Raw genomic sequence first — 25157 nt, 5'->3', positions numbered from 1 at the left:
CTGGCAAAACACATCAATAAAAAGCTCTGAACTGAGGCTGTTTCCCTAATTTATGCCCTGCTTAAATTCCCCGGGGATGACAGATTAATTTAATTAGTTTTATTGAACTGCCTACTTGCTTTTATTGGCAAATCCACTCATACGAGGCCTACTACAAATTTCTCTTGGGGTTAACACCATGCTATTGGTCCATTTTTTAAATTAAAGTAAATGTATTGCTGTCCCTTGTGTTATTTTCATCCATGCTTCATGCTATTAAATTCACATGTGTAAAGTGCCTTCATAGCCCTTTATGCTGAAGTTTAAACTTATTGTTTTTTTTAAATGTGGTTAACGAAAAAAAGGAAGCAGACAGATATTGCTAAATGGAGTGTGAACTAAATACACCACTCAACATTCACTGGGGAATTAAATTAATCTGATCATAACAGCACAGAAAATGCCTCTTGAATGCCACCTGGAAGCACAAAAGTGGTCAGTCAGTTTCCAACTTCCTCTGCTAGCCAGCCTGCAGGGTGCAAACATGTCAAAACAACAGTGTTGAGGGTCAAGGTGGGTGAGGTAATATGTTTTATTTGACCATCTTCTGTTGGTGAGGAGAGAGATAAGCTTCTCTCTCATCAACGAAAGTTAGTCCAATAAAAGATCCTCATCCACCTTGTCTCTCTAACACCCTGAGACGAAACATGACTACAACAGCACTGCATACACCACTGAGGGTGTCATTCTACTTGGCACACAAAAAGGACTTTGTTTTCTTAATGTGTCTGATCAAAAATCCAAGATCCATACTAAACCCCTATCTTTGGAATATGAACTACAGAATATATAATAACTATAATGGGCTGAATTTAAACATCCTCAAACTTGGACAGATTCAGAATCCAAACTCGGATTAAGATCAGAATTTTACCACTGACAACCTCTCTCTATAAAGCAGGCTAATCCAGATGCTGGATCTAAGCACCTCCACATTTTTAGAAGGGTGATTTCAAATTCAGATGCAAATTTTGCAGCTAGGACCATTTCTAATTTTTCTCTGTATTTCTGTGGAAGGGAGGAAGGAGATATTTTATGCTCCAGTGAACTTCCCATTCCACTCTGAAGTTAGAAAAACAAGCAGATGCTGTCTTATTATTTTGTGCCAGCAGATTTCAAAACATGTTTTTAAAGCTGAAAAAGGCAGTTAAAATACGTGAGTTTTTTGCTCAAATTCAAAGAGATCTGGGACACAAATTAGCTCTATTGAATGGTCAGTACTGAAAATATCACTCATCTTCCCAACTTATATAAAGTTAATATATACAGTTCTATTGTAAACCCACTTTTCTCAGGCTTCTAACTCAGGCCTGATCCTGCAACTGGATCTCTGTGCCCATGCAGAGCTCCACTGACATCAAGGGGATTTCGTCAAGACACAAGAGTCCATCCAAATGGGTCCAATTGCACAATCAGAGTATTGTTGTTAATATTTGCTCTGGACTGAAACTTAACCTAGAAAGGTCCTACAGCCTGGGAGTAAATGTTAGTTCTTTGTTTCTATTTCATCATTTTTATATTAAAGATTAAAAGGTGCAAATGAACCAAAAAGAAATGCGTAAACTAGCAGGAGCACAAAAGGTTACAATGAAATTGGGAAAATAATAAACGAATATGTTAAAAGAAATATGATCTATAAAAGAATGCTGCTTCCCACTGCCTTTATTATGGATTTGCCCAAATCCCATTAAATACACGGGCAGTCGTATTCTGCCCATGCTGAAACTTCTGAGACCCCTTCAAGAAGAAAGAAGGAGTTTCTTTCTCCCAGAAACAAACTGTACCCACTAGACTATATTGCCTATCTAAAGGTCCATCAGTGCCCTAAACTCTACATGCCCCTTTCTAATGCTGCCCTTAGAATGAAGGAGACACCTGGGACTGTACTCACAGGGAAACGATACAACTTACTGGAATTGCAATTTAGCCCTCAAGTGTCCACCCACTACCGGGTCAATACAAATTATTACAATCTCTGCCCATTATGCCTGGAGTTCTGCCATGTACTGTCAATTTTTTAAAAGATGATATATTAAAAAGTCCGTGTCATCGTTGGTAAGGAGCACAGATCTTTAGAATGCTGAGTTCACTCTGTTTTAAATGACATTTAACGATGGTTAACGTTAACGATGGTTAATGATGCCATTGTTATCAGATCTGGCAGAAGTAGTGAGGTATAACACTGATTAACCAGTTAGTTTCTTGAACCCTCACGTTGCCACAAGTAGTAGGCAAACCTCAGTAATAGGGACTCAAGCTACCTCTGCTTAGGAATCCCAAAATCAAAAAGATGAATTTCTTGTACTAAACACCTGGCTTTTTTCCCCAGCAAGCTACCATGGCTCCATGTGCTGCTTACAACAGACACCATTACTACTATATAAATCACACAAAACTGGGGGAAACACATCTAGAATCTTAGTCTTCCACTCCAAAACCATACACCAGGCCCACTTGAGTTCAAGAAAAATTCCCTTAACTAGGAGTAGTGACAAGTCCTCCTCTACCCTGCCTGTGGTGCAGGCAATAGAGGGTAATGTAACACATTCAGATATATACAGGCAATATTATAAAAAATTAGTTTTCCTTTATTGGGATCCTAGTACCTTTATCATAGCCACAGAAAATGGGAAGTACCAAGGTCCATTAATATTCAGCTTTCTACAATTCCAAGAAACAGGTTTTGGAATACAAAGCCAACAGAATATCCCTACAGCAGGGGTTCTCAAACTGGGGGTCGTGACCAGGGGGTCATGAGGTTATTATGGGGGAGTTGCGAGCTGTCAGCCCCCATGCATGCCGGTAAGGGTGGCCTGGCATGGGGGGAAGGAGGTCATCACTTTTGGGGAGGGGTCATCAGAGCCTGAAATATTTTCAAAGGGGGTCCCAGCAAAAAAAATTTGAGAACCCCTGCCCTACAGGCACTCAATGGGAAACTCTTGAGTAACATCCACGTACCACCAAAAAGCTCCTTCCTCTAGATCTCTCCTTGTATTTTGTCTTGCCTATCTGTTGAGATAGTATGACAGAAACCATCCATTCTTCTGTGTTTTACTGGCGCTACTGATGCTTAACAAAGAAGGACAAAATAATGAATTAATAACAGACAGATAGAGCCCTACTGGGTACTTGAGTGATGAAAAACCTCTAGGAAAATTTCCTCCTGACCCCAAATCAAGAAGTCAGTTCAATTCCATGCACATGAACAAAAATCACCATGAGTAAGTGTCTAAACACACTGACACTCTGAGATACCACTGGGATCCAAGTAACTCTCTGTTTTTTTTCCCTTGTTTCCCTGCAGTATGACCACCGAGGAGCCATTAGATGGGGATGACTTGCAAGGAAATTTGTTTTAAAAAAGAGGCCCATAGTCCACATGTTAAAAATGCATACCTGCATACCCCAGTTTGCACACACAAGGGCACTTGCACATTGGATATTTGAGTATGCAAATGGGTACTTAGAGGTCTAAAAATGTACATGTGAAATTGCTGAGACTGCAGACACAAACTAGGTATTTGCACATGTAAATGCCTGGTGTGTAAAAATATAATCATGGTAACAGTGCATGCAAATTTAATCATGCAAACAAATGGGTAAAACATCAATCTTTTTTTTAACTCTGGCCCTGTCAAGGACTTGAACTGGTGGTGACCTAGAAGTGAAAAGCTCTGAGCTTTAGTATCAGATATACCCTGAGCTACCCCAGCTGCCCTTTTAAATTATTTTAATTAAAATCCAAATGGCTCTTTTTCATGATATTTGAGTACCAAAGAAAGAAAATAGGAGTACAATAGTTTAAAATGCATTTTTGCACTGTACTAGTTTTTAAAGGCTTTGTGCTTTAAGCGGAATTTTTGCAGGTCATTAGTTTATAATGTGAACCGGAGCCTTTGGGTATTCTGAAAGCGGGGGGAGGGAAAGCAACCCAAGTTATTTTGTTTAGAAATGCAGATTCCTGTGCTGGTACAATCATTTATTTCAGCTAGAGCTTCCGATAGGCTTTATACACACATTTAGAGCCAGATGCTCTGTTGAGAACCCAGGTGAGCGAAGTACATTCTGTGGCTTTTTGCAAGCTGCATAGTGATATGCACCCTGTGTCTAGGGTTGGAGCTCTCCCTAGTGTAACAGCTGTACATAAAGAAGCTTGTTTTAGGCCATTCGCTAGTATTAACTTTCTTGTCTGATCCCCCACTCACCTTCTCTCTGGTTTTCTAGGAGTGGGAAGGCTGCCAAGGGAGCACTGCTGAGGCCATTTCCGCTCTCCCTGGCTGCTTTTCTGCTCCAGTGCCTATGAATGACACTCAGTTCTGCCTGATGGACAAGGACAGAGCACGGTTCTGAGTGCCAATCAATGGAGCATGCCGCATGGTGTAATTGGAAAATACATTGCTTCTGGAATAAGATGAAGATATCACTCTTAATAGAAAGCTATGGCCAAGAGCAATGTAATTGAGGAATATTAAATTGACATACTCATTTTGTAAGGCTGATTTAAAGAACCGCTGGTTGTAGTTCTTACCAGTGATGCGCCTCAGCTATAGAGTTTGAATCCAGATCTGAAGTTCCCTAGAGGTTGTGGGAGTTTGCATCTCGAAGGCTGTTTCAGCCCCACCTGCTGTGCTTACTGCAGCCAGGAAGGATGGCAGTCTGAAAGAAACACGTTAGTCTTTCATTCACTACAGGGTCTTCCTTCACTTCGATCAAATCCTTCCTTCTCAATTGTTGATCTAAATTATCCATATGACCACCTCAGTGCATAACACAGATTATAGAGCACATGTAATCAGTGCTTATTATGCCAATCAGAGTGTCTGAATAACATAGCCACAAGTATGGTGTGATTTTGGCATGGAAACTTTTAATACATTTGGCAGCAGAGATGCGGGGGAAAAGCCAGTCAGTCCCAGAAAGGTCACCAAATAATATAGTTTTTTCTACATCACACACAAGAATATAGTGGAGGCGCCAAAAGGTGAGGCCTGGAGAGTGAAGGGCTGGAGAGACAGCCCACCGTACATTCACCCTGCAGTGGCAGCTCCTGTACCATGGGCCTGGGCCCAACTCCCTGCTCCAGGCATCGCAACCTGGCACATAGGGTCGGAGCACCACTCAGGTTTGGCCCCTCCACCCCTCTGTACATAGAGATGGCGTGGCAGACAGGCTGAACCTGTGATTCCGTACCTGGAGACCCCAACCAAGACTGAGATTTCATTGTGGTAGGCCCTGTACATACACAGAGAGCGAGAGAGTCCCTGCCACTAAGAGATTATAATCCAAATAGACATGCCAAACAAAAAGTGGCAGGGTAAACAAAGGCACAGAGAGTTGAAGTGACTTGCCCAAAGTCATACAGCAGGTCAGTGGCAAAACAGGAACAGAACCCAGGTGTCCTGACTCCCCATATAGTGCTCTATTCACTATACAACACTGCCTCTCTTTATGCTTACACTATCTCTTCCTTTCTCAATGTAATGTATTATAGGAAACTCTGGAAGCTGACATACCTTTCCAAAGATAAGTGAACGTGCTGAGAAATTCTTCACCTCTGCTCTTGGCTATTAATAAACTGATCAAGGATACTGTTGTTTAACAGCTGCTTTTCCATCATCCACAACCATGACAGTCAAACAGGCATATCTGTTCTAACAGGTTCTTCTGCAATGGAAAAAGGGAGAGCCATATATAATAACAAAGCCTTTTTTATTTTGCAGGCAGAAAATAAGTCAAAGGGTCGTTTAACTTCAGAAGGCGTTTCCCTAGTTAGCATGGTGCAGGCGAACACTGGAATTCAGAGTATCTGCTATTTCTCTTCCTCTGTAGGCCATGATCCTTTCAATGGGGTTCTAGGAAGACACAGGGGTCCTCTCATGAGAAGGTATTTGTAGGATTACGGCCATAGTTATTTCAAGTGTGTTAGGGGATAAGTAGTGGACTGTTTGAATCCTGGGAGAAAGAAGACTTCTATTCATCGAATAGATACTACGTGGGCAGCAACAGGGCTTGCATCTCCCAGAACGTCCTACCAAAGTGCCTCCACCCTGTTCAGGAGGGAACACATCTAAGTAGTTCAATCACACGCCTGTCCAACCCTTGCTTTCTTTGCTGAAAGGGTGTCACTGAGCACTAGTTGTGGTGTTGAATTTTATGATAGGGACACCTGTATAGAGGGAAATTGGACTGAATCCACCAGCTCATTTCACAGGTGCATCTTGAACTACATTCTCAAAGCCACTAAACCAGAGCTTTGGAAGAATGTGATATTACATTATTTATTTGAATTGGGGTCATATCCAATCAGGACAATGGACACATTATGGAAGGCACATGACAAACGCCAAGAACTAAGGGACCTCCACTGCGAGTGCTCTGCCTGTCTCCAGGAGTTTAATATTCTGGCTAGAGAGCTAGATCATTCCAACTGATCTTGACTCTTTCAATAGGACATAAGGAAAATGACAGCTCCTGGGATTGCTGCATTTTAACTACGTCAAAGTTGACATTGTACAGTGCTTCAAAGTGCTGTGCATTATTATTATCGAAATTCAGTACATATAGGACCAGATTACCTAAAGGAGAGAGTCCAGGCTGGCATGGACCCGTGCATAATTTCTACACATTACTGTAGTCTCACACTCAAGTGGCCATGTGGGAGCCTAGCTGAGCACGTATAACTACCCTGTTTGTACACACAATTTTTAAAGATGTGATGCATATTAAGCGTGCAATTACGCACGTTTTTTCATGCTGCTCACAGCTTCTTGCCTTTTGTAAATGCAGTCTTTAATTTACAGGCTCACTAAGAAATAACTTTAGAGGTGAAATCCTGCTCCACTGAAGTTGACAGCAACACTCACATTGAACTCAATGGAACTAGGTTTATTTATCCCTTTATTTTGGATTTGCAGTTAAAGCAGAATGAACCCAGGACGTCCAAACCGCAGCATCAAAATAAACCGTGAATTCTAACTGTGTCGTGCTGTTGATTGTCACAGGAGCTGATTGTTCTGAAGTTTAAAATAAACCAAAACAGATAGGGCCCAAAACACAGAACTTTTTAAAGAAGTTTCACTAAAAACAAGCTAATATTAACCACTCTAGGGACTGACCAAGCAGATAATCATTTACCAGACGGACAACGTGGTTTATGCAAATTCTAGTGGTTTTCAAGAGGAAGCAATGCTTTTTTTAAAAATTTTTCATCACTGTTCAGTTACTAGAGTCACTAGAATTTACTCCAAGTAAATTTCATTGTGCGAAAGAATAGAGTGACTTGTAAAAGAACCTCATTCGTTAATCTAACTAATATCTAAATAATAATGTCAATGCTTTGCCCTTCTGCATCACTTGCTAGCTAAGGACCTCTAAGTGCTTTACAAACATGAATGAATTCAGCTTCACAACCCTCCTGAGTCGTAGGTGCCAAGAAATATTATCCTCCTTTTACGACTAGTGAAACTGAGGTACAGAGAGTTTAAGTGATTTGCCAATGAGTTAGTGGCAGAGCTGGGAATACAGCCCAGATCTCCCAATGATCCTTTGCTATTATGTTCTAGTATCTTAGACAAGTGGTTCTCAACTTTTGGGGGCAACTGTAACTCTTTGCCAAACTAAGACACCAGCTGTGCCAGTCAGTGACCTCCCCATCCAGCCGGCTGAGCAATGACCCTTCCATGATGATCAACTTGAGTTCCAGCCTCTGTGCTGTCTCTTAGCGCAATGTCCCTGCCCACCTCTCACTCACTCTCTAACTTGTAACTGAACTTGGGAGGAACTGGATCCTGGAACTGAAGGTGCGGACATCCGCTGCTGAATAACATGCAGGGCAGCAAGGGCACACCAAGAGTCGCCACAAAAAGCTGGGCCTTGGTTTCATCATTAAGATTGGAAAGAAGATGAAATGTTGACCTCCAGGTGAGGATCTCCAGCCAAATACCAGAGGTAAAATCTGGAACCCTAATCTCTTGAAGAGCGAGTCCTGGACACTGGTGGAGGAGGGAAGGAGGGAAATCTATCATGTTGTGTCTTAAATCTTTCCATCCCAAAGAGTAAATAATTCCAAATTACTGAACACACTGCAGCCTAGTCTCATTTCACCGTGCCTATGCATTGCCCATCAACCCAAGAATGCATTACATACATGCATTATAGAGAGAAACCCCACTGAGTCTACTGCTGCTTTTTAAAGACATGAAAGAAAATTTCCCAGTAGTTTTCCAGACTTGGCAAAAGGTCACTTTCTCAAGTTTTGAAAGTTTCTCTGCAAAAGAATGGACCAGATTCTGATCTCGGTTACAGCAATGTAACTGTGGAGTCAGTGGAGTTACTCCAGATTTACACCAGTGTAAATGAGACAAGAGTCTGTGCTTAGCTATGCTGAACGATGAAAGATAGTTCATCATGACTAAGGAAATAAATAAAATAAGTACTGTAACTTGTATAATTCATAGGGTGTATTTCCTTTTATATTTTTTTGAAAACCACAAAAGCTCATTACATAACAAAATAGTTAGTTATATGTTTGATAACTCCTGAGGTGGGATCTGAAAAAACCCACCTCCATTTCATTTATTGTCACCCACCTGTATACTTTACACCTGCTGATGTGTATTAGGGTTTTGGTATTTTATTTCAAAAACAAAAAACCAAGAGCAAGAAATCTAAAAATAAAAACTAAAGATAGGCCCAAAATGTAGTGTTTCAATCTGATTAGTGATCGAAACTTTCCCTAAATTTCCAGGGGTTTGTTGCAGGCCTAGTAAAATCAGAAGATGGTGACTAGGAAGAATAAGGTAGATTCTTATAGAAGCATAGGGTTCTATCAGTCATAAAACATCTCCAGTTTTTCACACCATGAAACATACAGATAGTTTTGCATCCAGATTCCATACCTAAATAGTCTGTTCAGGCTAATCCTAGTCACTCTGGAGAAGTTTCTATGTTGCATGGGTCTGGATGATAAGACTTGAGACTTGGTGGATTATTAGCATTCTTGAAATTGACAGATTGTACATGCCTAGAAATTTATCAGGAAAACTGCCCCTCTCTATCTACCTACGTTCTCAAACTGGCACATTTTTACTTCATTGTGCTTTATCCCTTCTATTCCAGTCCTGAGGATGCTATTTTTTAAGGATTCATTACACTGTGGTATCTCCACCCAATCTAGAGGAAAAGAACCAGAAAGTTGGCAGGGATTGAAATCAATTCTCCGTATCTTGCAGAGGGGAGACTCACACTGCAGGAAGAAGGGGGGCATGTAAAGCCTTTTAACAGAGTGATGGCTGAGATGTTAAGGTCCTCAACTACAGTCCTGAAAGGTCTGAGTTTGAGTCTTTCTCAATCTCAAAATGAAAGGCCACCTCTAGTTCACCCAACTGCAAAACAGGTACCTGATCTATTGGGTTAGGGCATATCAAACTCATAAATCCTGAATGATTCTCAAGCATGAGGAGATCCAGAATCTTAAGCTAAGGAAAACTCAGTTGCTATCTTTGCTCCTATGAGTTCAATTAGGGCGTCTCTTGCATATTGTGAATTGCATGGATGCACTAGCCTTTCGCTTTTGCACAGCAGGGTTCAAATACGGGTTAGCTCAAAAATGAAAATGAGAGTTTGCTGGTCAGCCTGGTTTCCCTTGTTTATACCACAAAACTTCTGCACAGGGCTGACACAGTCTAAAACAACTGCTAGTCTTTATGTAAGAGAGACTCAGGACTGAAGTAGTAGGGATGGGCGTCAAAGAGAGTTGGATGGGAGGCTGGCCACATCACTCCCTTGTGTACTGCTAGCTATGAAATGGATTGCCTTAACAGCATCAGCCTGATGAGCCATTCGCTCGGGGGAGCTTTGACTGCTAGGGGACCAGTTCAAATCCAGCTCAGGCTGATAGTAGCCAAAAGTCACTGTTGCATGACAGCTGTTTGGCTGCCTATGTAAAACATGTTGGTGAATTAGTCCAGTTCCTGGTGGATCTAATGCCAACTGTTGTTGACAGTCTCAATAATGAGAAGAAGGACTAAATGGCCTAGGGAGATTGATACCACCCCTCTTTCTTCCCAGGAGTTCTGAAGTTTCTCTTTGGAAGAAGAGGACGTGAAGGACTCCTGAATCCCCTATGGTAGCAGCTCTGGAGGAAAATTATAACTGAGTTCAAAAAATAATTAGATAAGTTCCTGGAGGATACGTCCATCAGTGGCTATTAGCCAAGATGGTCAGGGATGCAACCTCATGCTCTGGTAATCCCTAAACCTCCAACTGCCAGAAGCTGGGACTGGATGGCAGGGGATGGATCACTCGATAAATTGCCCTGTTCTGTTCATTCCCTCTGAAGTATCTGGCACTGGCCACTGTCAGAAGACAGGATACTGAGCTAGTAGATGGACCATTGGTCTGACCTATTCTGGCTGTTCTTACATTCTTATGAATAATAACAGAGTAAGTGTTTCTGAAAATGAGGTGTTTAACCAGAAACTACATTTTTTTCCTTTAGAAAAATCTGTATTCCTTTCCTGCTCATCCATCCAAGTTACAATAATGAGGTTACTTCAGGCTATCATTCATTAAGCCTTGCTGATCATCAGCAGATTGTGCAGAATCAATTTTATTTCCCAAAATGTAGTCTTCCTCCCAGCTGTTTAAGCCAAACGAGAAATGTCTGCAGTGAATCCTGGAGGCAAACTGGCTGCGTATTAGCATGATTTCAATTACACAGTTATTAATTCCATTAAACAATGAAAAATGTAATAGCTCCGAAATGTGAACTTCTTGTTTTATACAGCATTTTTGAGCACTGCATTGTGATTTTTTTAAATCATTATATTTTTTTAAACCAATGGTAGCAAAATTAACTTACAAACTTATAAACTGAAAAAAAGCTGCAGTGCCCAGCCACATATCAAAAAATCCTACATAATCCTACTGTTCAGAAATAAATATTGCACTACTGCATTATGTGGTCTCTGGTAATCATAAAAAAGGAAAGTCACAGTCCAGTGCTATGAATTTGGATTTATCAACAATCATTCTCCATAAAAACAGGTTATTCATTAGTAAATTAATTTATAGAGCACTATTTAGGTGCATGGAGAGATATAAGGAAGCCAGAGTCACTGTCTTGAAGCGTTTATAATCTAAAACTGAACATCTCAGGCTCACAGCTGTATTATTTTAATGCCTTATGCTCCATTTTCATTGTATAGTGACTGATCCAATTTCCTACACAGTCACTCCATTACCTATATCAGACTCAATGATTGTTTTCCAAAGCTCCTTGAGATACCCAGATTATAAAACCAAAATCAGTTCTCTTCCAGCCTAGATGACAGTGATAAGCTACATACATTTCTATAGCACCTTCATCAGTAATGCTTAGAAACTTTGCTCTTGCACCAGCAAAACCTCTACCCAAGGAACTTCCTTTGGACTGAATTGTGGCCTAGCTAGCGTAGCAGCATAAGGGCTAAGCACACAGCAGCCTAGGAGAGGAAGCAGGCTCGGATGGTCTGTTACTTCCCTTCCTCATGCAGTTGGGCAACACTGGGTGGGGAACAGATGAAGCCTCAGCTATGTAGCTACACTGGCAAGTTGGGAAGCATAAACAATAGCAGGTATAGACCCAATGCCAGATACTTCCTCCCCAGAATAGCAGGTTGACCAGAAGGGAGATTGTATCTCCCTGAGTCACACTGTCCATCCCAGTCTCCTCCTGTGGCTGTGCACCAATATGCTGACCCTTACACAGGGCAGACATCAATACCATAGAAATCCCAGGGGTTATTAGATAGAGATATAGAAGGATACAGATGTCACTATGACCTCGTTAATGAGGATAATGTACCACTACAGAATCAGGACTGCTGAACTGTGTCTCACAGACCCTAGACCCCTAACACCAAAGAAACGTCTCACTTAGCCTGAGAAATAGGGGCCTATGCTTCTGACACAGGAGTGCCTGAGTTCTGTCCCCGCTGTCACAATGGTAATCAACATAGAGGTCACCATGAAGTCTTAAGTGGCTATGGATTTGCTACAATATTATTATTGCAATAAACAATGAGATAGCATCAGGTCTCTGTAGGGTAGAAGTAAATGTGAGTCTAAATTTAGCGAGTGTGCTTCATGACATGGTGCAATTGGCAGATGGAACAGAAGAACCCTGCATTTCACCATGCTATCCCCAGTCTGCTGGACAGCTCAAGAACATCAGTGACAACTCTCCCAAAAGCTGTGGTCAGTCCACCTTAGCCAGAAGGGCTGTGCCTGTAATATGTTGACTCACAGTGTATCATTCAGTCACTAACTGGTCCTGTGTGCTGTATAGTTCCAGACAGGGTGTGGTCCCTGGTAAACAAAAGAGACAAAGGTGGAATTCAAGCTGAATGGGAGCCTATTTGTCTGTAGTTGCAGCTTTTTTCTTCTTGTTTAAGAAGAGCTATGATTCCACATATAATCACAGTCACTACAACACGGCACCTCAAGAGTACAGAAAGTAAAAGAGGTATAAGTGAGGTGACGCTTGGAGATTCCCAACTTTCTTGAGAGAGGAGCAACAAATTCTTTAAAACTACATCCCCTTATAGCACTTTGGCATGTTGGTTGGATTGCAACGCTGCAAGTGAACAGAAAAGCTCCCTCTCTTCCTTGTGCTACAGTCCTGCCCTACCTATCTCCTCCCCCCATCCCCAGCCACGTGCAGCTAGACAGCAGCTCCTGGAATGGACTTTAAAGAAGAACTAAGCCTATGGTTATGAGCAGGTGCAGGTGCAGATCAACTGAACTATCTGAATGAACTAAAAGCATGGATGTTTCAGTTGTGAAGGAGAAAAACTTTCAAATGGCTCCTGTTTCTTGTTTCAATTCAGACTGTTTTTCAAGAGCCTAAATGGGATCTGCTTGTGCTTTTACAAGTGCAATACTTGCCCTAAATCTCATTCTTGCAGATGCACTGCTGTCTGACTAAGAACTTTAGCTACAAGCAACCAAACTGATCTCATTTGATTGTGGAAATATTATCTGAATTCAGGGCCTAATTAGATAGTTGTTACAAATTCCAAATGGCTCTGACAGTGCTGCCTACTTTAAAGATTATTTAGGGAAACAAAAGAATTGAACCGGCTACAAGGGTAAACTTCTTGTGCACCAAACTTGTTTTTCTACAAACAGCATCCACAATCCCATGGGGTGGGATCTTTTCCGATCTCCTGAGCTATCCACTGATGGGTTTAATCAGCTCTGGTATGGAAGGCCTTCAAAGAAGCCTCGTTTGCTTCAAAAGGTGATGTTGGGAATGCGGGGGCACTCTTTCATATTTGGGTATGTCCACACAGAGCGCAGTAGCAAGCAGGGAGTCTCAGAGCCCAGCACAACAAACTTGGGCTCATGGGAATCGCACTATGGGGCTAAAAACAGCTGTGCAGACATTGCGTCCTGGGTTGGAGCTTGGACTCTGAAGCCAACTCCCCTCCCTGGGCTTTCAGAGCCTGAGGCCAAATGCCTACACTGCTATTTTTAGTGCTGTAGTTGAGGTCCCACAAGCCTGAGTCTGCCCACCCAGGCTCTGAGACTCGCTGCTGCAGGCTATGCATAGCCCATGCCAGTGCTGAATGCCCATGTCAAAGCTCACTATTCTGCTGTCTTCAGATGACACATAAAGATCCTGATCACTAGAGGTCATTAAGGACCTCGTGTTACTTTTCACCACAGCTAGCGTCGGCCCTACAGTCCTAGCTAAATTCTAGACTGGGGATCTACCTTCTACCTGTCTAAACTCTCACGATTGAACCCTTCACTCTCCATACCAAACTGCTGCATATTATTGCAGGGCACTGAAGGCCACCTGACGAGTTCTACCTCAGAAGTGACTGCTTGGCATTGGCAGATGTTTTGTGAAATTTGTAAAGCAATTTGGAATCATTTGGGATGGAGGATCCTGTATTAAATGTAAGACACATAATATTTCAAATGAATACCCGTAGAAGAAATAAACCAATTGAAACAATTTATTTCCAGGATAGCAAGTGACCAGTTAAAGACCTTCTACCTAAATTAATTTTTATTAAAATACTCTTTTTAAAGGAATGGGTCTGCTAAATGGATACAATTTTGGTGTAGTGCTACGCCTTTAGCAGCCAAACAAATTCAGGAGGAGAATCCTACATTTTCACGTTAGGAACTAAGTATTCTGAGCACATATAATTGTGGACAGGGTTCTTCTGACTTCCCTTGTGGACAGGTGACTCCAAAACTACCTACTTCAGGATTTCATGCCCTTTCTTTTGAAGGAGCAGATCACTGTTAGAAAAAAAGCGACTGGACGAGAAAGACCGTTATTCTCATCCACTAGGGCAGTTCTTGTGATTAGCATTTTGTTGCAGGCAAAGTTTAACCTCCCTGTCCTCTGAGCCAAATTAATCATGTCACAAAGACAAGCATTTTCTAAGGACAAGACACACTAACTGACACAGAGAAAGTAAAATGAATATAAAATATGAGGTGAGACACTAGAAAAAAATTGTCAGTTTTCTTTTGAAATCTGTGCACCACTTCTGCAGTCATACCACTTTGTCCTCTGGTCACACAAACTCAAGAGGATCAGGCTGGGTCAATATTTGGATGGAAAACTGACACGTATCATCTAGGTGCTGTTGGAAATAGAAATGAACCTGATCTGAACAGCCCAGAATTTTGGGGAAGTTCAGTTATGGATCTGAACACTGTGGTTCAAGCCAATCTTTATCAATGTGCTCACTTCCTCGTTTCAGCACTTGAGCAATGCACCCAAACAGGGGTGTTAAAGGACATTGTGCTGCTGGAGGTGCCATATTTCAGATGAGATATAAAGTCACCTTTATGTCTGCATTACAGTCACTAACGGTCTCCTGGCACTTTTTACAAGAGTTCAACATGTTCACCCTGCTACCCTGCCCAAATTCCAATTCAGCCTCTTTTCATTTAAATTCCCACTGCACTTTCAGTTGGATATCAGATTGTTCTTAACTGCTCTGCGAAGTTGCTGTGTGATGTAAAACAGCTGCTGCGTCCCCACCTTCAGAGCCTGCAGTATTACAGTGATAGGTGAAATGATTCCCTGTCAGCCACAAAAGAAAGCTGATCAGGCAGCTGTGACTCTGTTCCTGCTTCTTCCACTTAGTTGCTGAATGATCTTAGGCAAGTCCTTACCCACTCTGTGCCCCAGTTGCTCCATCTCATCTGTAAAAGGGATCTATCCTCAGAGGAGTTGGGAGGCTTAATTATGGTTTGTGTGAAGTGTTCTGAGGAACTCAGATGAAAAGTGACACAGAAGTGTACAGAGTACTAATATTGTTTTAGGGCCTGGTCCAAAGCCCTTCGAAGTCAGTGGAAAAGTGTCTATTGATTTCTATGGGTTATGAATCAGAGCTTTAGTCAGCCTTCCCTTATTAGGTTGCATATACTTACTACTTCCTTTACACAGGTTCAGTGTCATAATCTAATTATATCCTGAGAATTCCAAGGGGAAAAAATTTATTCTAGTCAAAATATTGTTTTGGGTTTGTTTGTTTTTTTAAGTTTGTAGAAATTAGAATTCCAAATATATTTTTTGAATTTAGCAGTGACTTTATTGATAATACAGTAGCACCCAAAAGCCCCAACAAAGCTCAGGACCCCACTGCGTTGATCACTGTACAAACATCAAATAAAAAACGGCATCTGCCCCAGTGAATTTACAATCTAAATAACAGACTTCTTCTGTCACTGAGCTGGTTAGGCAGGAACAGGTTAAACTTCTAAAGGTACAAGCTGATGGATTTCTTTTTGCACCATCTGAAGAAAAAAAAAAACGGTCACAGCCAGTTAGCCACATTACACAAGTACTAAGAAGCACATCTGCAAGCTAAGCATACATACCCCCTGCCTGCCTGCCTACTTGTCCATGCCACAGCCCCTCTGCGCAGTCAGAGAAGATTCCACAAGTGCTGATATTTGAATCCCAGTTACAAACAAAAGGTTTTAGGAGAAGGCAAAAGGTAGGTCTAATATGTTTATTGTCTTACCCAAGTAAACCTGGGGTGCCAAAGTTAGAGAAAGCTTGAGAAATACTATCTACACGCTTCAGTAGTTGGTTCGTTCAGAGATGCCTGGAGAGGGGGTCCAGAAGGGAATCTGATCATAAAGAACTTAGGAGCTGCATTTGCTTCTCAGTCTACAAGACTTGGGTCTGTGGTATGGGGAGTTAGTTCCAGCTCCTTCAGAAGGCTGTGGGTTAATCTTTTTGAACAAATGCTGCAATGGCAGACCCATCAGAGAGGAAAATAAATGTTATCTTGCAAAGTAGCTTTTAATTCCTGCACAAAGCACCCTTGTTCTTGCCAAGATACCAGTGATTGCAGATTGATGGGAGAAATTTGGGAAACAGCAGAGTGAGCGTTTTTCAATTAAGACTCAATGTTACCCTGGGATCCGATCTCTTAGGGAGTCAGCATTCTAATCAAAGCTGTTCAGATAGCAAACAAAGTGCTTTGCAAATCTTTTTGTGATCAGAAGCTGAGATTGTTCACTAGGATTTCTGGAGTCATATTTATTACAGGCATTTATGAAAACAGTTGTGTGGACTAAACTTTTTATGAATTTTAGCCCAAATGATTATTTATTAGAAAATTCATATTAAATGGTGATGTTTGTTTTTCATTATTCTCCTGTTTAAATTGTTTCAGTTATCCAATCGGAGAGTAGAAACATTATCATGTGACTTATGTGACCAATCAAACAGCATTTATAGTCAAAGAGGACAGTTAAGGAAAAAAAACTTATCTGAAAACTATACATCCCAAGCTTTTCAGTGGATACTTCTGAAAAACAAAGCCATTTTTGCAGGACATGTTGGTAACACTTCCAACACAACCCCCACATGATTTTAAAGTCCACAGTAGGCTTGAAGGGATGTCCACTTGTCCACAGTAGGCAAGAAGGGATATTTCAAAATATTTTAGCCAGCTCAATTTTAAAAAGCACCTTTATACTTAGTCTATTCCTCATGTAGACATGAATTTGAATCCCTTATTTGAATCTCTCTATTCATTCCCCCTTCTCAATCACATCAAGTTCAAGCTTCTTGTTATCACTTTCTACACCCTACACAGTACTGCCAATCCCAAGCATTCAAAAATCATGACTCAGACCCCCCAAAATCATGAGATTTTAAAACATAAATTGAGGTTTTTCTTTATTTCTCTTCTGGCTTTTGAGCCTTTAGCATGCACACAGATCACACTTTCAAGATTTTCTTGTGACCATGAGGGCTACAAACTTACTTTTTCTTCTGAAATGAAAACTGAGAGTCTCATCAAACCAGGTGCATCCTGAAGCTGGGGCTTTAATAAAAATACTAAAGAGCATGAAAATCACAGTAAAATCACAAGATTTAGCAACACTTTATCTGCCCTTGTCTCTTATAGTGTCCTTACCCACCCCCTTCTGCTCCACCCATGGTGCCAGGACAAATGTTCATTTGTAGAGCCCTGCAAATCTGCGGATACAACTTTATATCTGTGATATCCATGGACCATTTTTGCGGATCGCAGATCGGCTGCGGATACAAATTTTGTATCCGTGCAGGGCTCTCTTCATTTGTCCATTTTTCCCCACAACCATCTTTCAACTTGCCCCCTCCCCACTGAACACTTCCAGGGAAACTCCTGAACAACCACCCCCTCTTTTTAGGCCCTGACCCAAAGTCCACTGACTTCAATAAACTTTAGATCCAGATTCACTTCTTTCACAATACCTATAAGAAACCTTTCCCTCCTTTACTCATTGAACCACTCATTTATGCAGAGTGCAGGTGTCTAATGTTGCACGTGAGGGGCGTGAGATCTCTGGAATTTAAGCTAGTAATTGCTGTGGGGATGACAAGGGGTAAGGGAAATTAAGTGGGTTTATTTAACACAAAAACTTGTAACCAATAAGCTTTGTTTCTGTCAAGATTTGTGCCTATCATCACCTTTGGCAATCTTCTTGTGTTTTGATTCCTTTACCCCATCCCTCATCTATGTTTGTCAGATACACAGGATTTGTGACTGAATATCACCCACAGTGCAGTGTCTCACTCTTTCTGCACTGCATCATGAGCTCTGAGGCTGCATCTACACTTGGAGCGATATGTGATGTTTTTCAGAAATTCCCAGCTCCCGGAGTCATGTGATTATGGGAGAAACTTAGCTTCATTTTAAAATAAAGTAAGTGTCTAGCCCTCATGGTTGCAGAGAAACACCTGAAAATGTGAACCTAAAGACTACAGCACCAGAAGTCAAATAAAAAGAACTCACCAGTTTTGTTTTGTTTTTCAAATCGCATGATTTTTAAAACAATCTCATGATTTTTGGGAGCCTTTGTCACAATTTTTGAATACTTGGGATTGGGAATATTTCTGGATAAACAATCTTTTAACTATATTGATACCTGACCTAACTTTAATATCTGGAAAGATACTGGAACAAATTATTAAACAACCAAATTGACAGCAATTAATCCGGTTATAAGGAATAGCCAGCATGAATTTGTCAAGAACAAATCATACCAAACCAACCTAATTTCCTTCTTTGACAAGGGTTACTGGCCCAGTGGATAGGGGGAAGTAGTAGGCCTGATATATCTTGATTTTAATAAGGTTTTTTTATACAGTCCACGTGACATTCTCATACGTAAACTAGGGAAATGTGGTCTAGATGAAGTTACTATAAGGTAGGTGCACAACTAGTTGAAAGACCAAAGAGTAGTTATCAATGATTCACTGTCAGACTGGGAGGGGATGCAATCACATTGAAGGACTGGATTAGAATTCAAAATGACCTTGACAAATTGGAGAATTGGTATGAAAACAACAAGATGAAATTCAATAAAGACAAGTGCAAAGCACTTCACTTAGGAAGGAAAAAATCAAATGCACAACTACAAAGTGGGGAATAAACGGCTAGGTGGTAGTATTGCTGAAAAGGCTCTGGGGGTTATAGTGGATCACAAATTGAATATGAGGTAACAATATGAAGCAATTGTGAAAAATGCTAATTATGATTCTGGGCTGTATTAACAGGAGTGTCATAACAAGTGTGACATAGAAGGTAGTTGTCCAGTTCTACCTGGCACTGATGAAGGTCTGCTGGAGTACTGTGTCCAACTCTGGGCATCACGCTTTTAGAAAGATGTGGACAAACTAGAGGTAGTCCAGAAGAGAGGAACAAAAATGATAAAAGATTTAGAAAACTTAACCTATGAGGAAATGTTAAAAAGCTGGGCATGTTTACTCTTGAGAAAAGAGGACTGAGGGGTGACCTGATAAGAGTCTCCAAATACATTAAGTGCTGTTATGAAGAGGACGGTGATCAATTATTCTCCATGTTCACTGAAGGTAGGACAAGAAGTAATGGGCTTAATCTGCAACAAGGGAGATTTAGGTTAGATATTCAGAAAAACTTTCTAACTATAAAGGTCATTAAGCGCTGGAATAGGCTTCCAAGGGAGGTCACAGAAGCTTTTAAGAACAGATTAGACAAACACCTGTCAGGGATGGTCCACATATATTTGATTCTGCCTCTGAGCAGGGGGCTGGACTTGATGATTTCTCAAGGTCCTTTCCACCCTTATATTTCTATGGTTCTATAATTGAAGGGCACAATCTTGCTGCAAATTAACTGGTCAGTCTTTTACATCTCTAATTTCTCTGATCCCCAGAGGTGAATGGAAGAATAGACCCATCAGAGTTATTTTCCAACATGTTTTGTAAATTTACACATTATTTTAAACTGAGATTTTAGAATAAAGAAAGCAAACGCAAACATTCCATTAGAACCTGGCTCAAAGAAGCAGGTGGTGAACAATAAAGGCAAATAACAAATACAAACAACAAAGAAATTGAGCACAACATGAAAACAGACAAACAAAAACCAACTTGGGATTTTCAAACCAAACAGAAGGTGATTAGCTACTGAACTCCGGGAATTTGAGACAGTGGGCCAAATTCCTCCCTGAATTAGTCTGACCTTCTCCTCCAACACCCAGATGGTGACGTTAAATTGGAGATGAATTTGGCCCATACATTTACATAAATTCTAAAATATTTTTATTTCGAATTCACAAATTTCTCAATGTCCAAATGGATTTTCCCTGAGAAGCATTACAGTACATCAGGTCTTGTGTGTGTATGGAGAATAGAGTCATTTTTGGATTGCCTAGATTTAAATGTTTCCTCACTTAACACAGACTCCAGATGATTGAATGGGGGAAGACACTGTGAACAGTAATCCAGAAGAAAGAATTTTATTTACTTTGCCACAAGTATTTTCCTGATGCCTGGATGGGCCAGTATCAGGTTTATGCCAAGCTCAGTCCGTATTCTAACCAAAAGTAAACCCACTGATCTAGGGGAAGTAGGAAAAACCTACAAAACTAGATTTTCCCACCAGCATATTAGTCTTTAGGTTTTTGTAACACAGACTACATGGAGATTCCTTGTGCTCTGTCTCCGTCCCTGCTCACGGCACATACGCTATGTGCAAAATAGGGCAAAGAAAATAAACCAGTCGCTGTGGGGTCCAAACAGCACAGACAGTCTCCAGTACATCTAGCTTGATGTGGCGTGTCCTAGGAGCCTCAGGGAAAGAAACAAGGAGGAGTCACCCCCTCCGCCTGCCCAGGAGTCCAGCCAGCAGTGTGATACTTTCGTGTAGGCTACCCTGGGGAAATTAAGGCACAGAGGCAGCAAAGTGACTTGCCCCCATGTCACAGAACAGGGCAGCATCAGAACCTGAAGCAGATCCCCCAAACAAGGAGAACTGTCCTGTCTCAGGGGAAGGAATCCAGGCTGTCATCTGAGGCTGGGAGGTGGTCCAGCAGCAGCCACCCCTGCTTGCCCCTGGTCCCTGGGTAAGGACACATGAGGACAAGCACATGTAGAGAGAGCCTCCGATCCCCTCCCCTGCCCCCATCCCCATTGCCCGGGCCTAGCGCGTCTCCAGAAATCAGATCAGTCTGCAGCATCCCTCTTCCTCCCTCCCGGCATTGACAAGGCCTCTGCTCTCACCGAGCGAACCTTAATTAACCCTCCACGCCCCAGCTCTGACAACTCCTGAAAGAAACCCATGGTGCGCAGGCCACAAGGCAAAGGGACAGGGCTCAGGAAGCTGCTGCTGCTGGGAAACGTAGTTCCCTCTGCTAGGTCGTTCCCCATCGGGAGAGCGACTGTAACGAGAGGAGAAGAACTCCAGTTCCCAGAAGGGGTGTGACTCCCAGTGTCTCCTTACAAGCAATCCTCAGCTGGCAAGCGATGTAGGTGCGGATGGTTCTGCTATACTATAGGTCTGTTGTGGATACGGACATGTAGGGGGAAGAGTCCCCTCTCTATTAACATTTGAAATGCCACCAGTAATTAAATACAACCAAACCTGCCCCGACTCCTAAGCAACCCACCAAGCAACAGGCAGAGTTTAGTTATAGATGGTGTCAATTTAAAGATCAAACTAACACAGGGGGCCTGCTTCTCCCACCTCTGCCACAGAAGTGGTATTTGCTCAAATGAGAAGTCCCAATTAATGGAGTTTGTTACTTAACTGTGTAAAAGTTGTGGAGTCCAATCCAGAGTTATTATCTAGGCACCAGAGGGGTAGCCGTGGTAGTCTGTATACAGCAAAAACGAGAGTCCTGTACCACCTTAAAGACTAACAAATTTCTGCGGGCATAAGCTGTTTTATATAAGCACCAAATTCAACCTATGACTATGGTTTAAGGAAATGTTTTATTTGCTATGCTCAGTCTTGTTCAATTATAGAGCAACTTGCAGCTACACCAAGCCTAGCAAATAAATTCATAACAAATTATTTTGCAGGAGATTAGGGTGGAGGGGGGAGATTTCTGTATTTGTATTCAGCTTTATTTGTTTTTCACAATGTTGCACCAAATAATTTCTGTGACTAATTCTTAGTTTATAGCTTGCCCATAAGTAGTGGTGATATTCAAAATGCCAACTTTTAATTAAACACAGAGGTCACATGGTATGTTTCTGTTTGTGGCTGGATGGGCACAACTCAGAGAATCAGGTTTCTGGTTCAAGTAGTCATGATTACAAATTCAGAATTTGTCTTCCAAGAATATTCTGCAGTATTAATTTTTTCAATGAACATTCTCTACCCTCTCCCCCACCCCCACTCCCATTTCCTCTGTTACACTTGTTCTCTAGTAAGTTCACAGAAAAGAGTCACAAATGCAGTCAAAGTAAATATTCAAAGGGATTTTTACAATACTCGCTCAGTTCTGGTATAATTCCTTATTTAGATCCTAACAGCTCTTATATTGCACTTTTCATTTGTAGATCTCAAAGCATTTTACAAAACTGAGTAAATATCATTACCCCATTTTACAGGTGGGGAAACTGGCTTGTCCAAGGTCACACAGTCAGTCAGTTGCGGAGCTGATCACCTCCACGTTGTTTAATACATGCCTGATGTGGTTTTCTATATCTTTTTTTTTTTCAGATACTGACAGTACCATGACCCAATCACCAGACATAATGTCCCTGCAGATGATATCAACCATTAATAATTCATCCTTGATTCAGCCAGGCTTTTCTCTACTGAATTTTGATGGGCAGGTTTTCTTTTTTGGACAGAAAGGCTGGCCAAAGAGATCCTGCCCCACTGGGGTTTTTCTCGTTGACTTAAAAAAGAATGAGCTTAAATTGAAGCCTGCATTTTTCTCTAAAGATTCCTGCTATCTTCCCCCTCTCCGTTACCCTGCACTCTGCAGTCTCAGGGACAGGACAGAGTCTGAGAAGTGCCAGTATGTCATTCATGGTGGGAAAACGCCAAACAATGAACTATCTGATAAGATTTATGTTATGGGTATAGTATGCAAGACTAGCAAAAAAATCACATTTAAATGTACAGAGAAAGAGTTAGTTGGGGATGTCCCTGAAGCCAGATACGGCCATACCATTAACATAGTTCATAGCCGAGGTAAAAGCATGGGGGCTATATTTGGGGGAAGGTCATACATCCCTCTTGGACAAAGAACCACAGAAAAATGGAACAGTGTAGTAGACTGTATGCCTCACGTGTTTTTGATTGATTTTGAGTTTGGATGCTGTACCTCTTACATCTTTCCAGAGCTTCAGGATGGACTTTCTTTCCATGTCTCCATTGCCAGAAATGATACCATCTACATCCTCGGGGGTCATTCCCTTGAAAATAACACCAGACCCCCCAACCTATACAGACTAAAAATTGACCTGCCTCTAGGTAGCCCAGCTGTGAACTGCACCATCTTGCCTGGGGGGATCTCTGTCTCCAGTGGTCTTGTGACTCAGACTGGTGATAAAGAGTTTGTCATTGTTGGGGGATACCAGTGTGACAACCAAAAGAGGATGGTTTGTAACACAATCACTTTAGAAGATAACAATATAGAGATTGTAGAAAGGGAGACCCCGGATTGGACACCTGATATTAAACACTGCAAGATATGGTTTGGTAGTGATATGGGTAATGGGGCCATATTGCTTGGTATACCAGGGGACAACAGGCAGCTCATTTCAGATGCAAACTACTTTTATATTTTGAGATGTGGAAGAGCAGGAGAAGATGAGCAGGAGGTGACACAAATTTGCAGTCAGACATCTACAGAAGACCCAGGAGACTCCACTCCATTTGAAGACTCAGAGGAGTTCTGTTTTAGTGCTGAAGCCAATAGCTTTGACTATGATGACATTGACACCTATAATGAAGATGATGAAGAAGATGAATCAGAAACAGGCTACTGGATCACCTGCTCTGCCACTTGTGACATTAACATCAACACTTGGGTCCCTTTCTATTCAACTGAACTCAACAAGCCAGCTATGATCTACTGTTCCAATGGAGATGGCCATTGGGTCCATGCTCAGTGTATGGACCTATCTGAGGGCATGCTCATACATCTTTCAGAAGCAAATGTCAAGTACTTCTGCAATGAGCATGTTGATCTTGCTAGAGGGCTGCAAACACCAAAAAAGGTTCTGCCTGTGAAAAAACAACCTATGAAACCATTACGCAAAAGAACATCCATGAGGATAGCAACTCCAGTGAAAAAATCTTTTCTTCGGAGGTTATTTGAATAGATTTGAGCTAATGATTAAGGTTTAGTGAGGATTAAATGAAGAAATCACAAATCAAAGATAGTTAATGATGGTTGCAACAGAATTTAATATTACAGTACCTATCAGTGTTTTATTTTATAAATTTTAATTATTAGATTATTTCAGTTTACTGTAGCAATGTTTATTATATGTATTGTGGTAGCATCCAGTGGTCCCAATCAAGATCAGAGCCCCATTGTGCTGAGCACTATATAAACACACTGGATCATATTCTGATAACCTTCCTCAAATTGAATAGTACCTTACTCCATAAATATCCCCATTGACTTTAAAGAAACTATTTGAAGAGTAAGGCACTACTCTTTGTGAATAATGATGTAGACTCTGATCCATAGGAAGCACCATGCTACCCATTTTGCTTTTGCATCTCAATCAGTAGAACTAGAAATACTGGGCCTAATTCATGACTACATTACTCCAGTTTTATACTGGTATAATGAATTAAAATCAGGGGACTTAAACTGGCATTAAATTGGAGTAATGTAGTGGTAGTTCAAGCCAATTTTATCAGAAATAATGGCATATTAAGGCATCAAGGGCCAGCTTTCAAAAGGGGTCTCTAATTTGGGAAGCCTCCATTTTGGGTGCCTAATTTTGGACACCTATGTCTTGATTTTGAGAGGCACTGGGCAGCTACAGATCCCCATCATCTGGAGTTGTGGAAGCTCAGCTCATCAGAAAACCAGGCCACTAATTTAGGTGCCTAAATATTTGTTTTGTTTTCATTTTTAAAGGTGGATCTTATGGAAAGGCATTCCCCATGTAAGATATATCAATTTGTTCAACCAGCCATTGGTGTTTGTATTTTAAAATGCATAATGAACTAATAAAGTTTATAATAAAAATGACCTTTATGTTTGTTTCCACCTACTGTCTGGGTAGCTAAGCACTGTAAATCTCAGGATGGAACCAGATCTGTCTTCATTTGCAAACATAAATTGCTGTGGTATATGTG

The 25157-nt window shown here is 41.3% G+C and overlaps 2 protein-coding genes across 2 annotated transcripts in view; one reads left to right on the top strand and one right to left on the bottom strand.

Annotated features, from left to right (window-relative positions):
- The window catches only part of IFTAP (intraflagellar transport associated protein), a 37196-nt gene extending 31540 nt beyond the window's left edge, over positions 1-5656 (bottom strand). Inside the window, 2 exon segments of the mRNA XM_067558112.1 lie at positions 5553-5590; positions 5592-5656. Coding sequence (XP_067414213.1) covers positions 5553-5590; positions 5592-5656 — 103 coding nt within the window.
- Positions 5657-19444: 13788 nt separating this feature from the next.
- On the top strand, positions 19445-24163 carry RAG2 (recombination activating 2). The gene is made up of 2 exons (XM_067558111.1): positions 19445-19475; positions 22548-24163. The coding sequence occupies exons 1-2, from the start codon at positions 19445-19447 to the stop codon at positions 24161-24163; spliced, it is 1647 nt and encodes a 548-aa protein (XP_067414212.1).
- Positions 24164-25157: the final 994 nt, after the last annotated feature.

The sequence above is a fragment of the Emydura macquarii genome, unplaced genomic scaffold, assembly GCF_026122565.2.
Source record: "Emydura macquarii macquarii isolate MOO-44397 ecotype Brisbane River unplaced genomic scaffold, CSIRO-AGI_Emac_v2 contig_1876, whole genome shotgun sequence".
In the NCBI taxonomy this organism is placed as follows: domain Eukaryota; kingdom Metazoa; phylum Chordata; order Testudines; family Chelidae; genus Emydura; species Emydura macquarii.
This window is presented reverse-complemented; position numbering and strand designations above follow the sequence as displayed.

Excerpts from the sequence above, each read along its gene's own strand:
- RAG2 (XM_067558111.1), top strand. The coding sequence starts at position 19,445 with ATGGGCTTAATCTGCAACAAGGGAGATTTAG. Across the intron at positions 19,476-22,547 it reads CTGCAACAAGGGAGATTTAG|ATACTGACAGTACCATGACC; the intron begins GTTAGATATTCA and ends TTTTTTTTTCAG.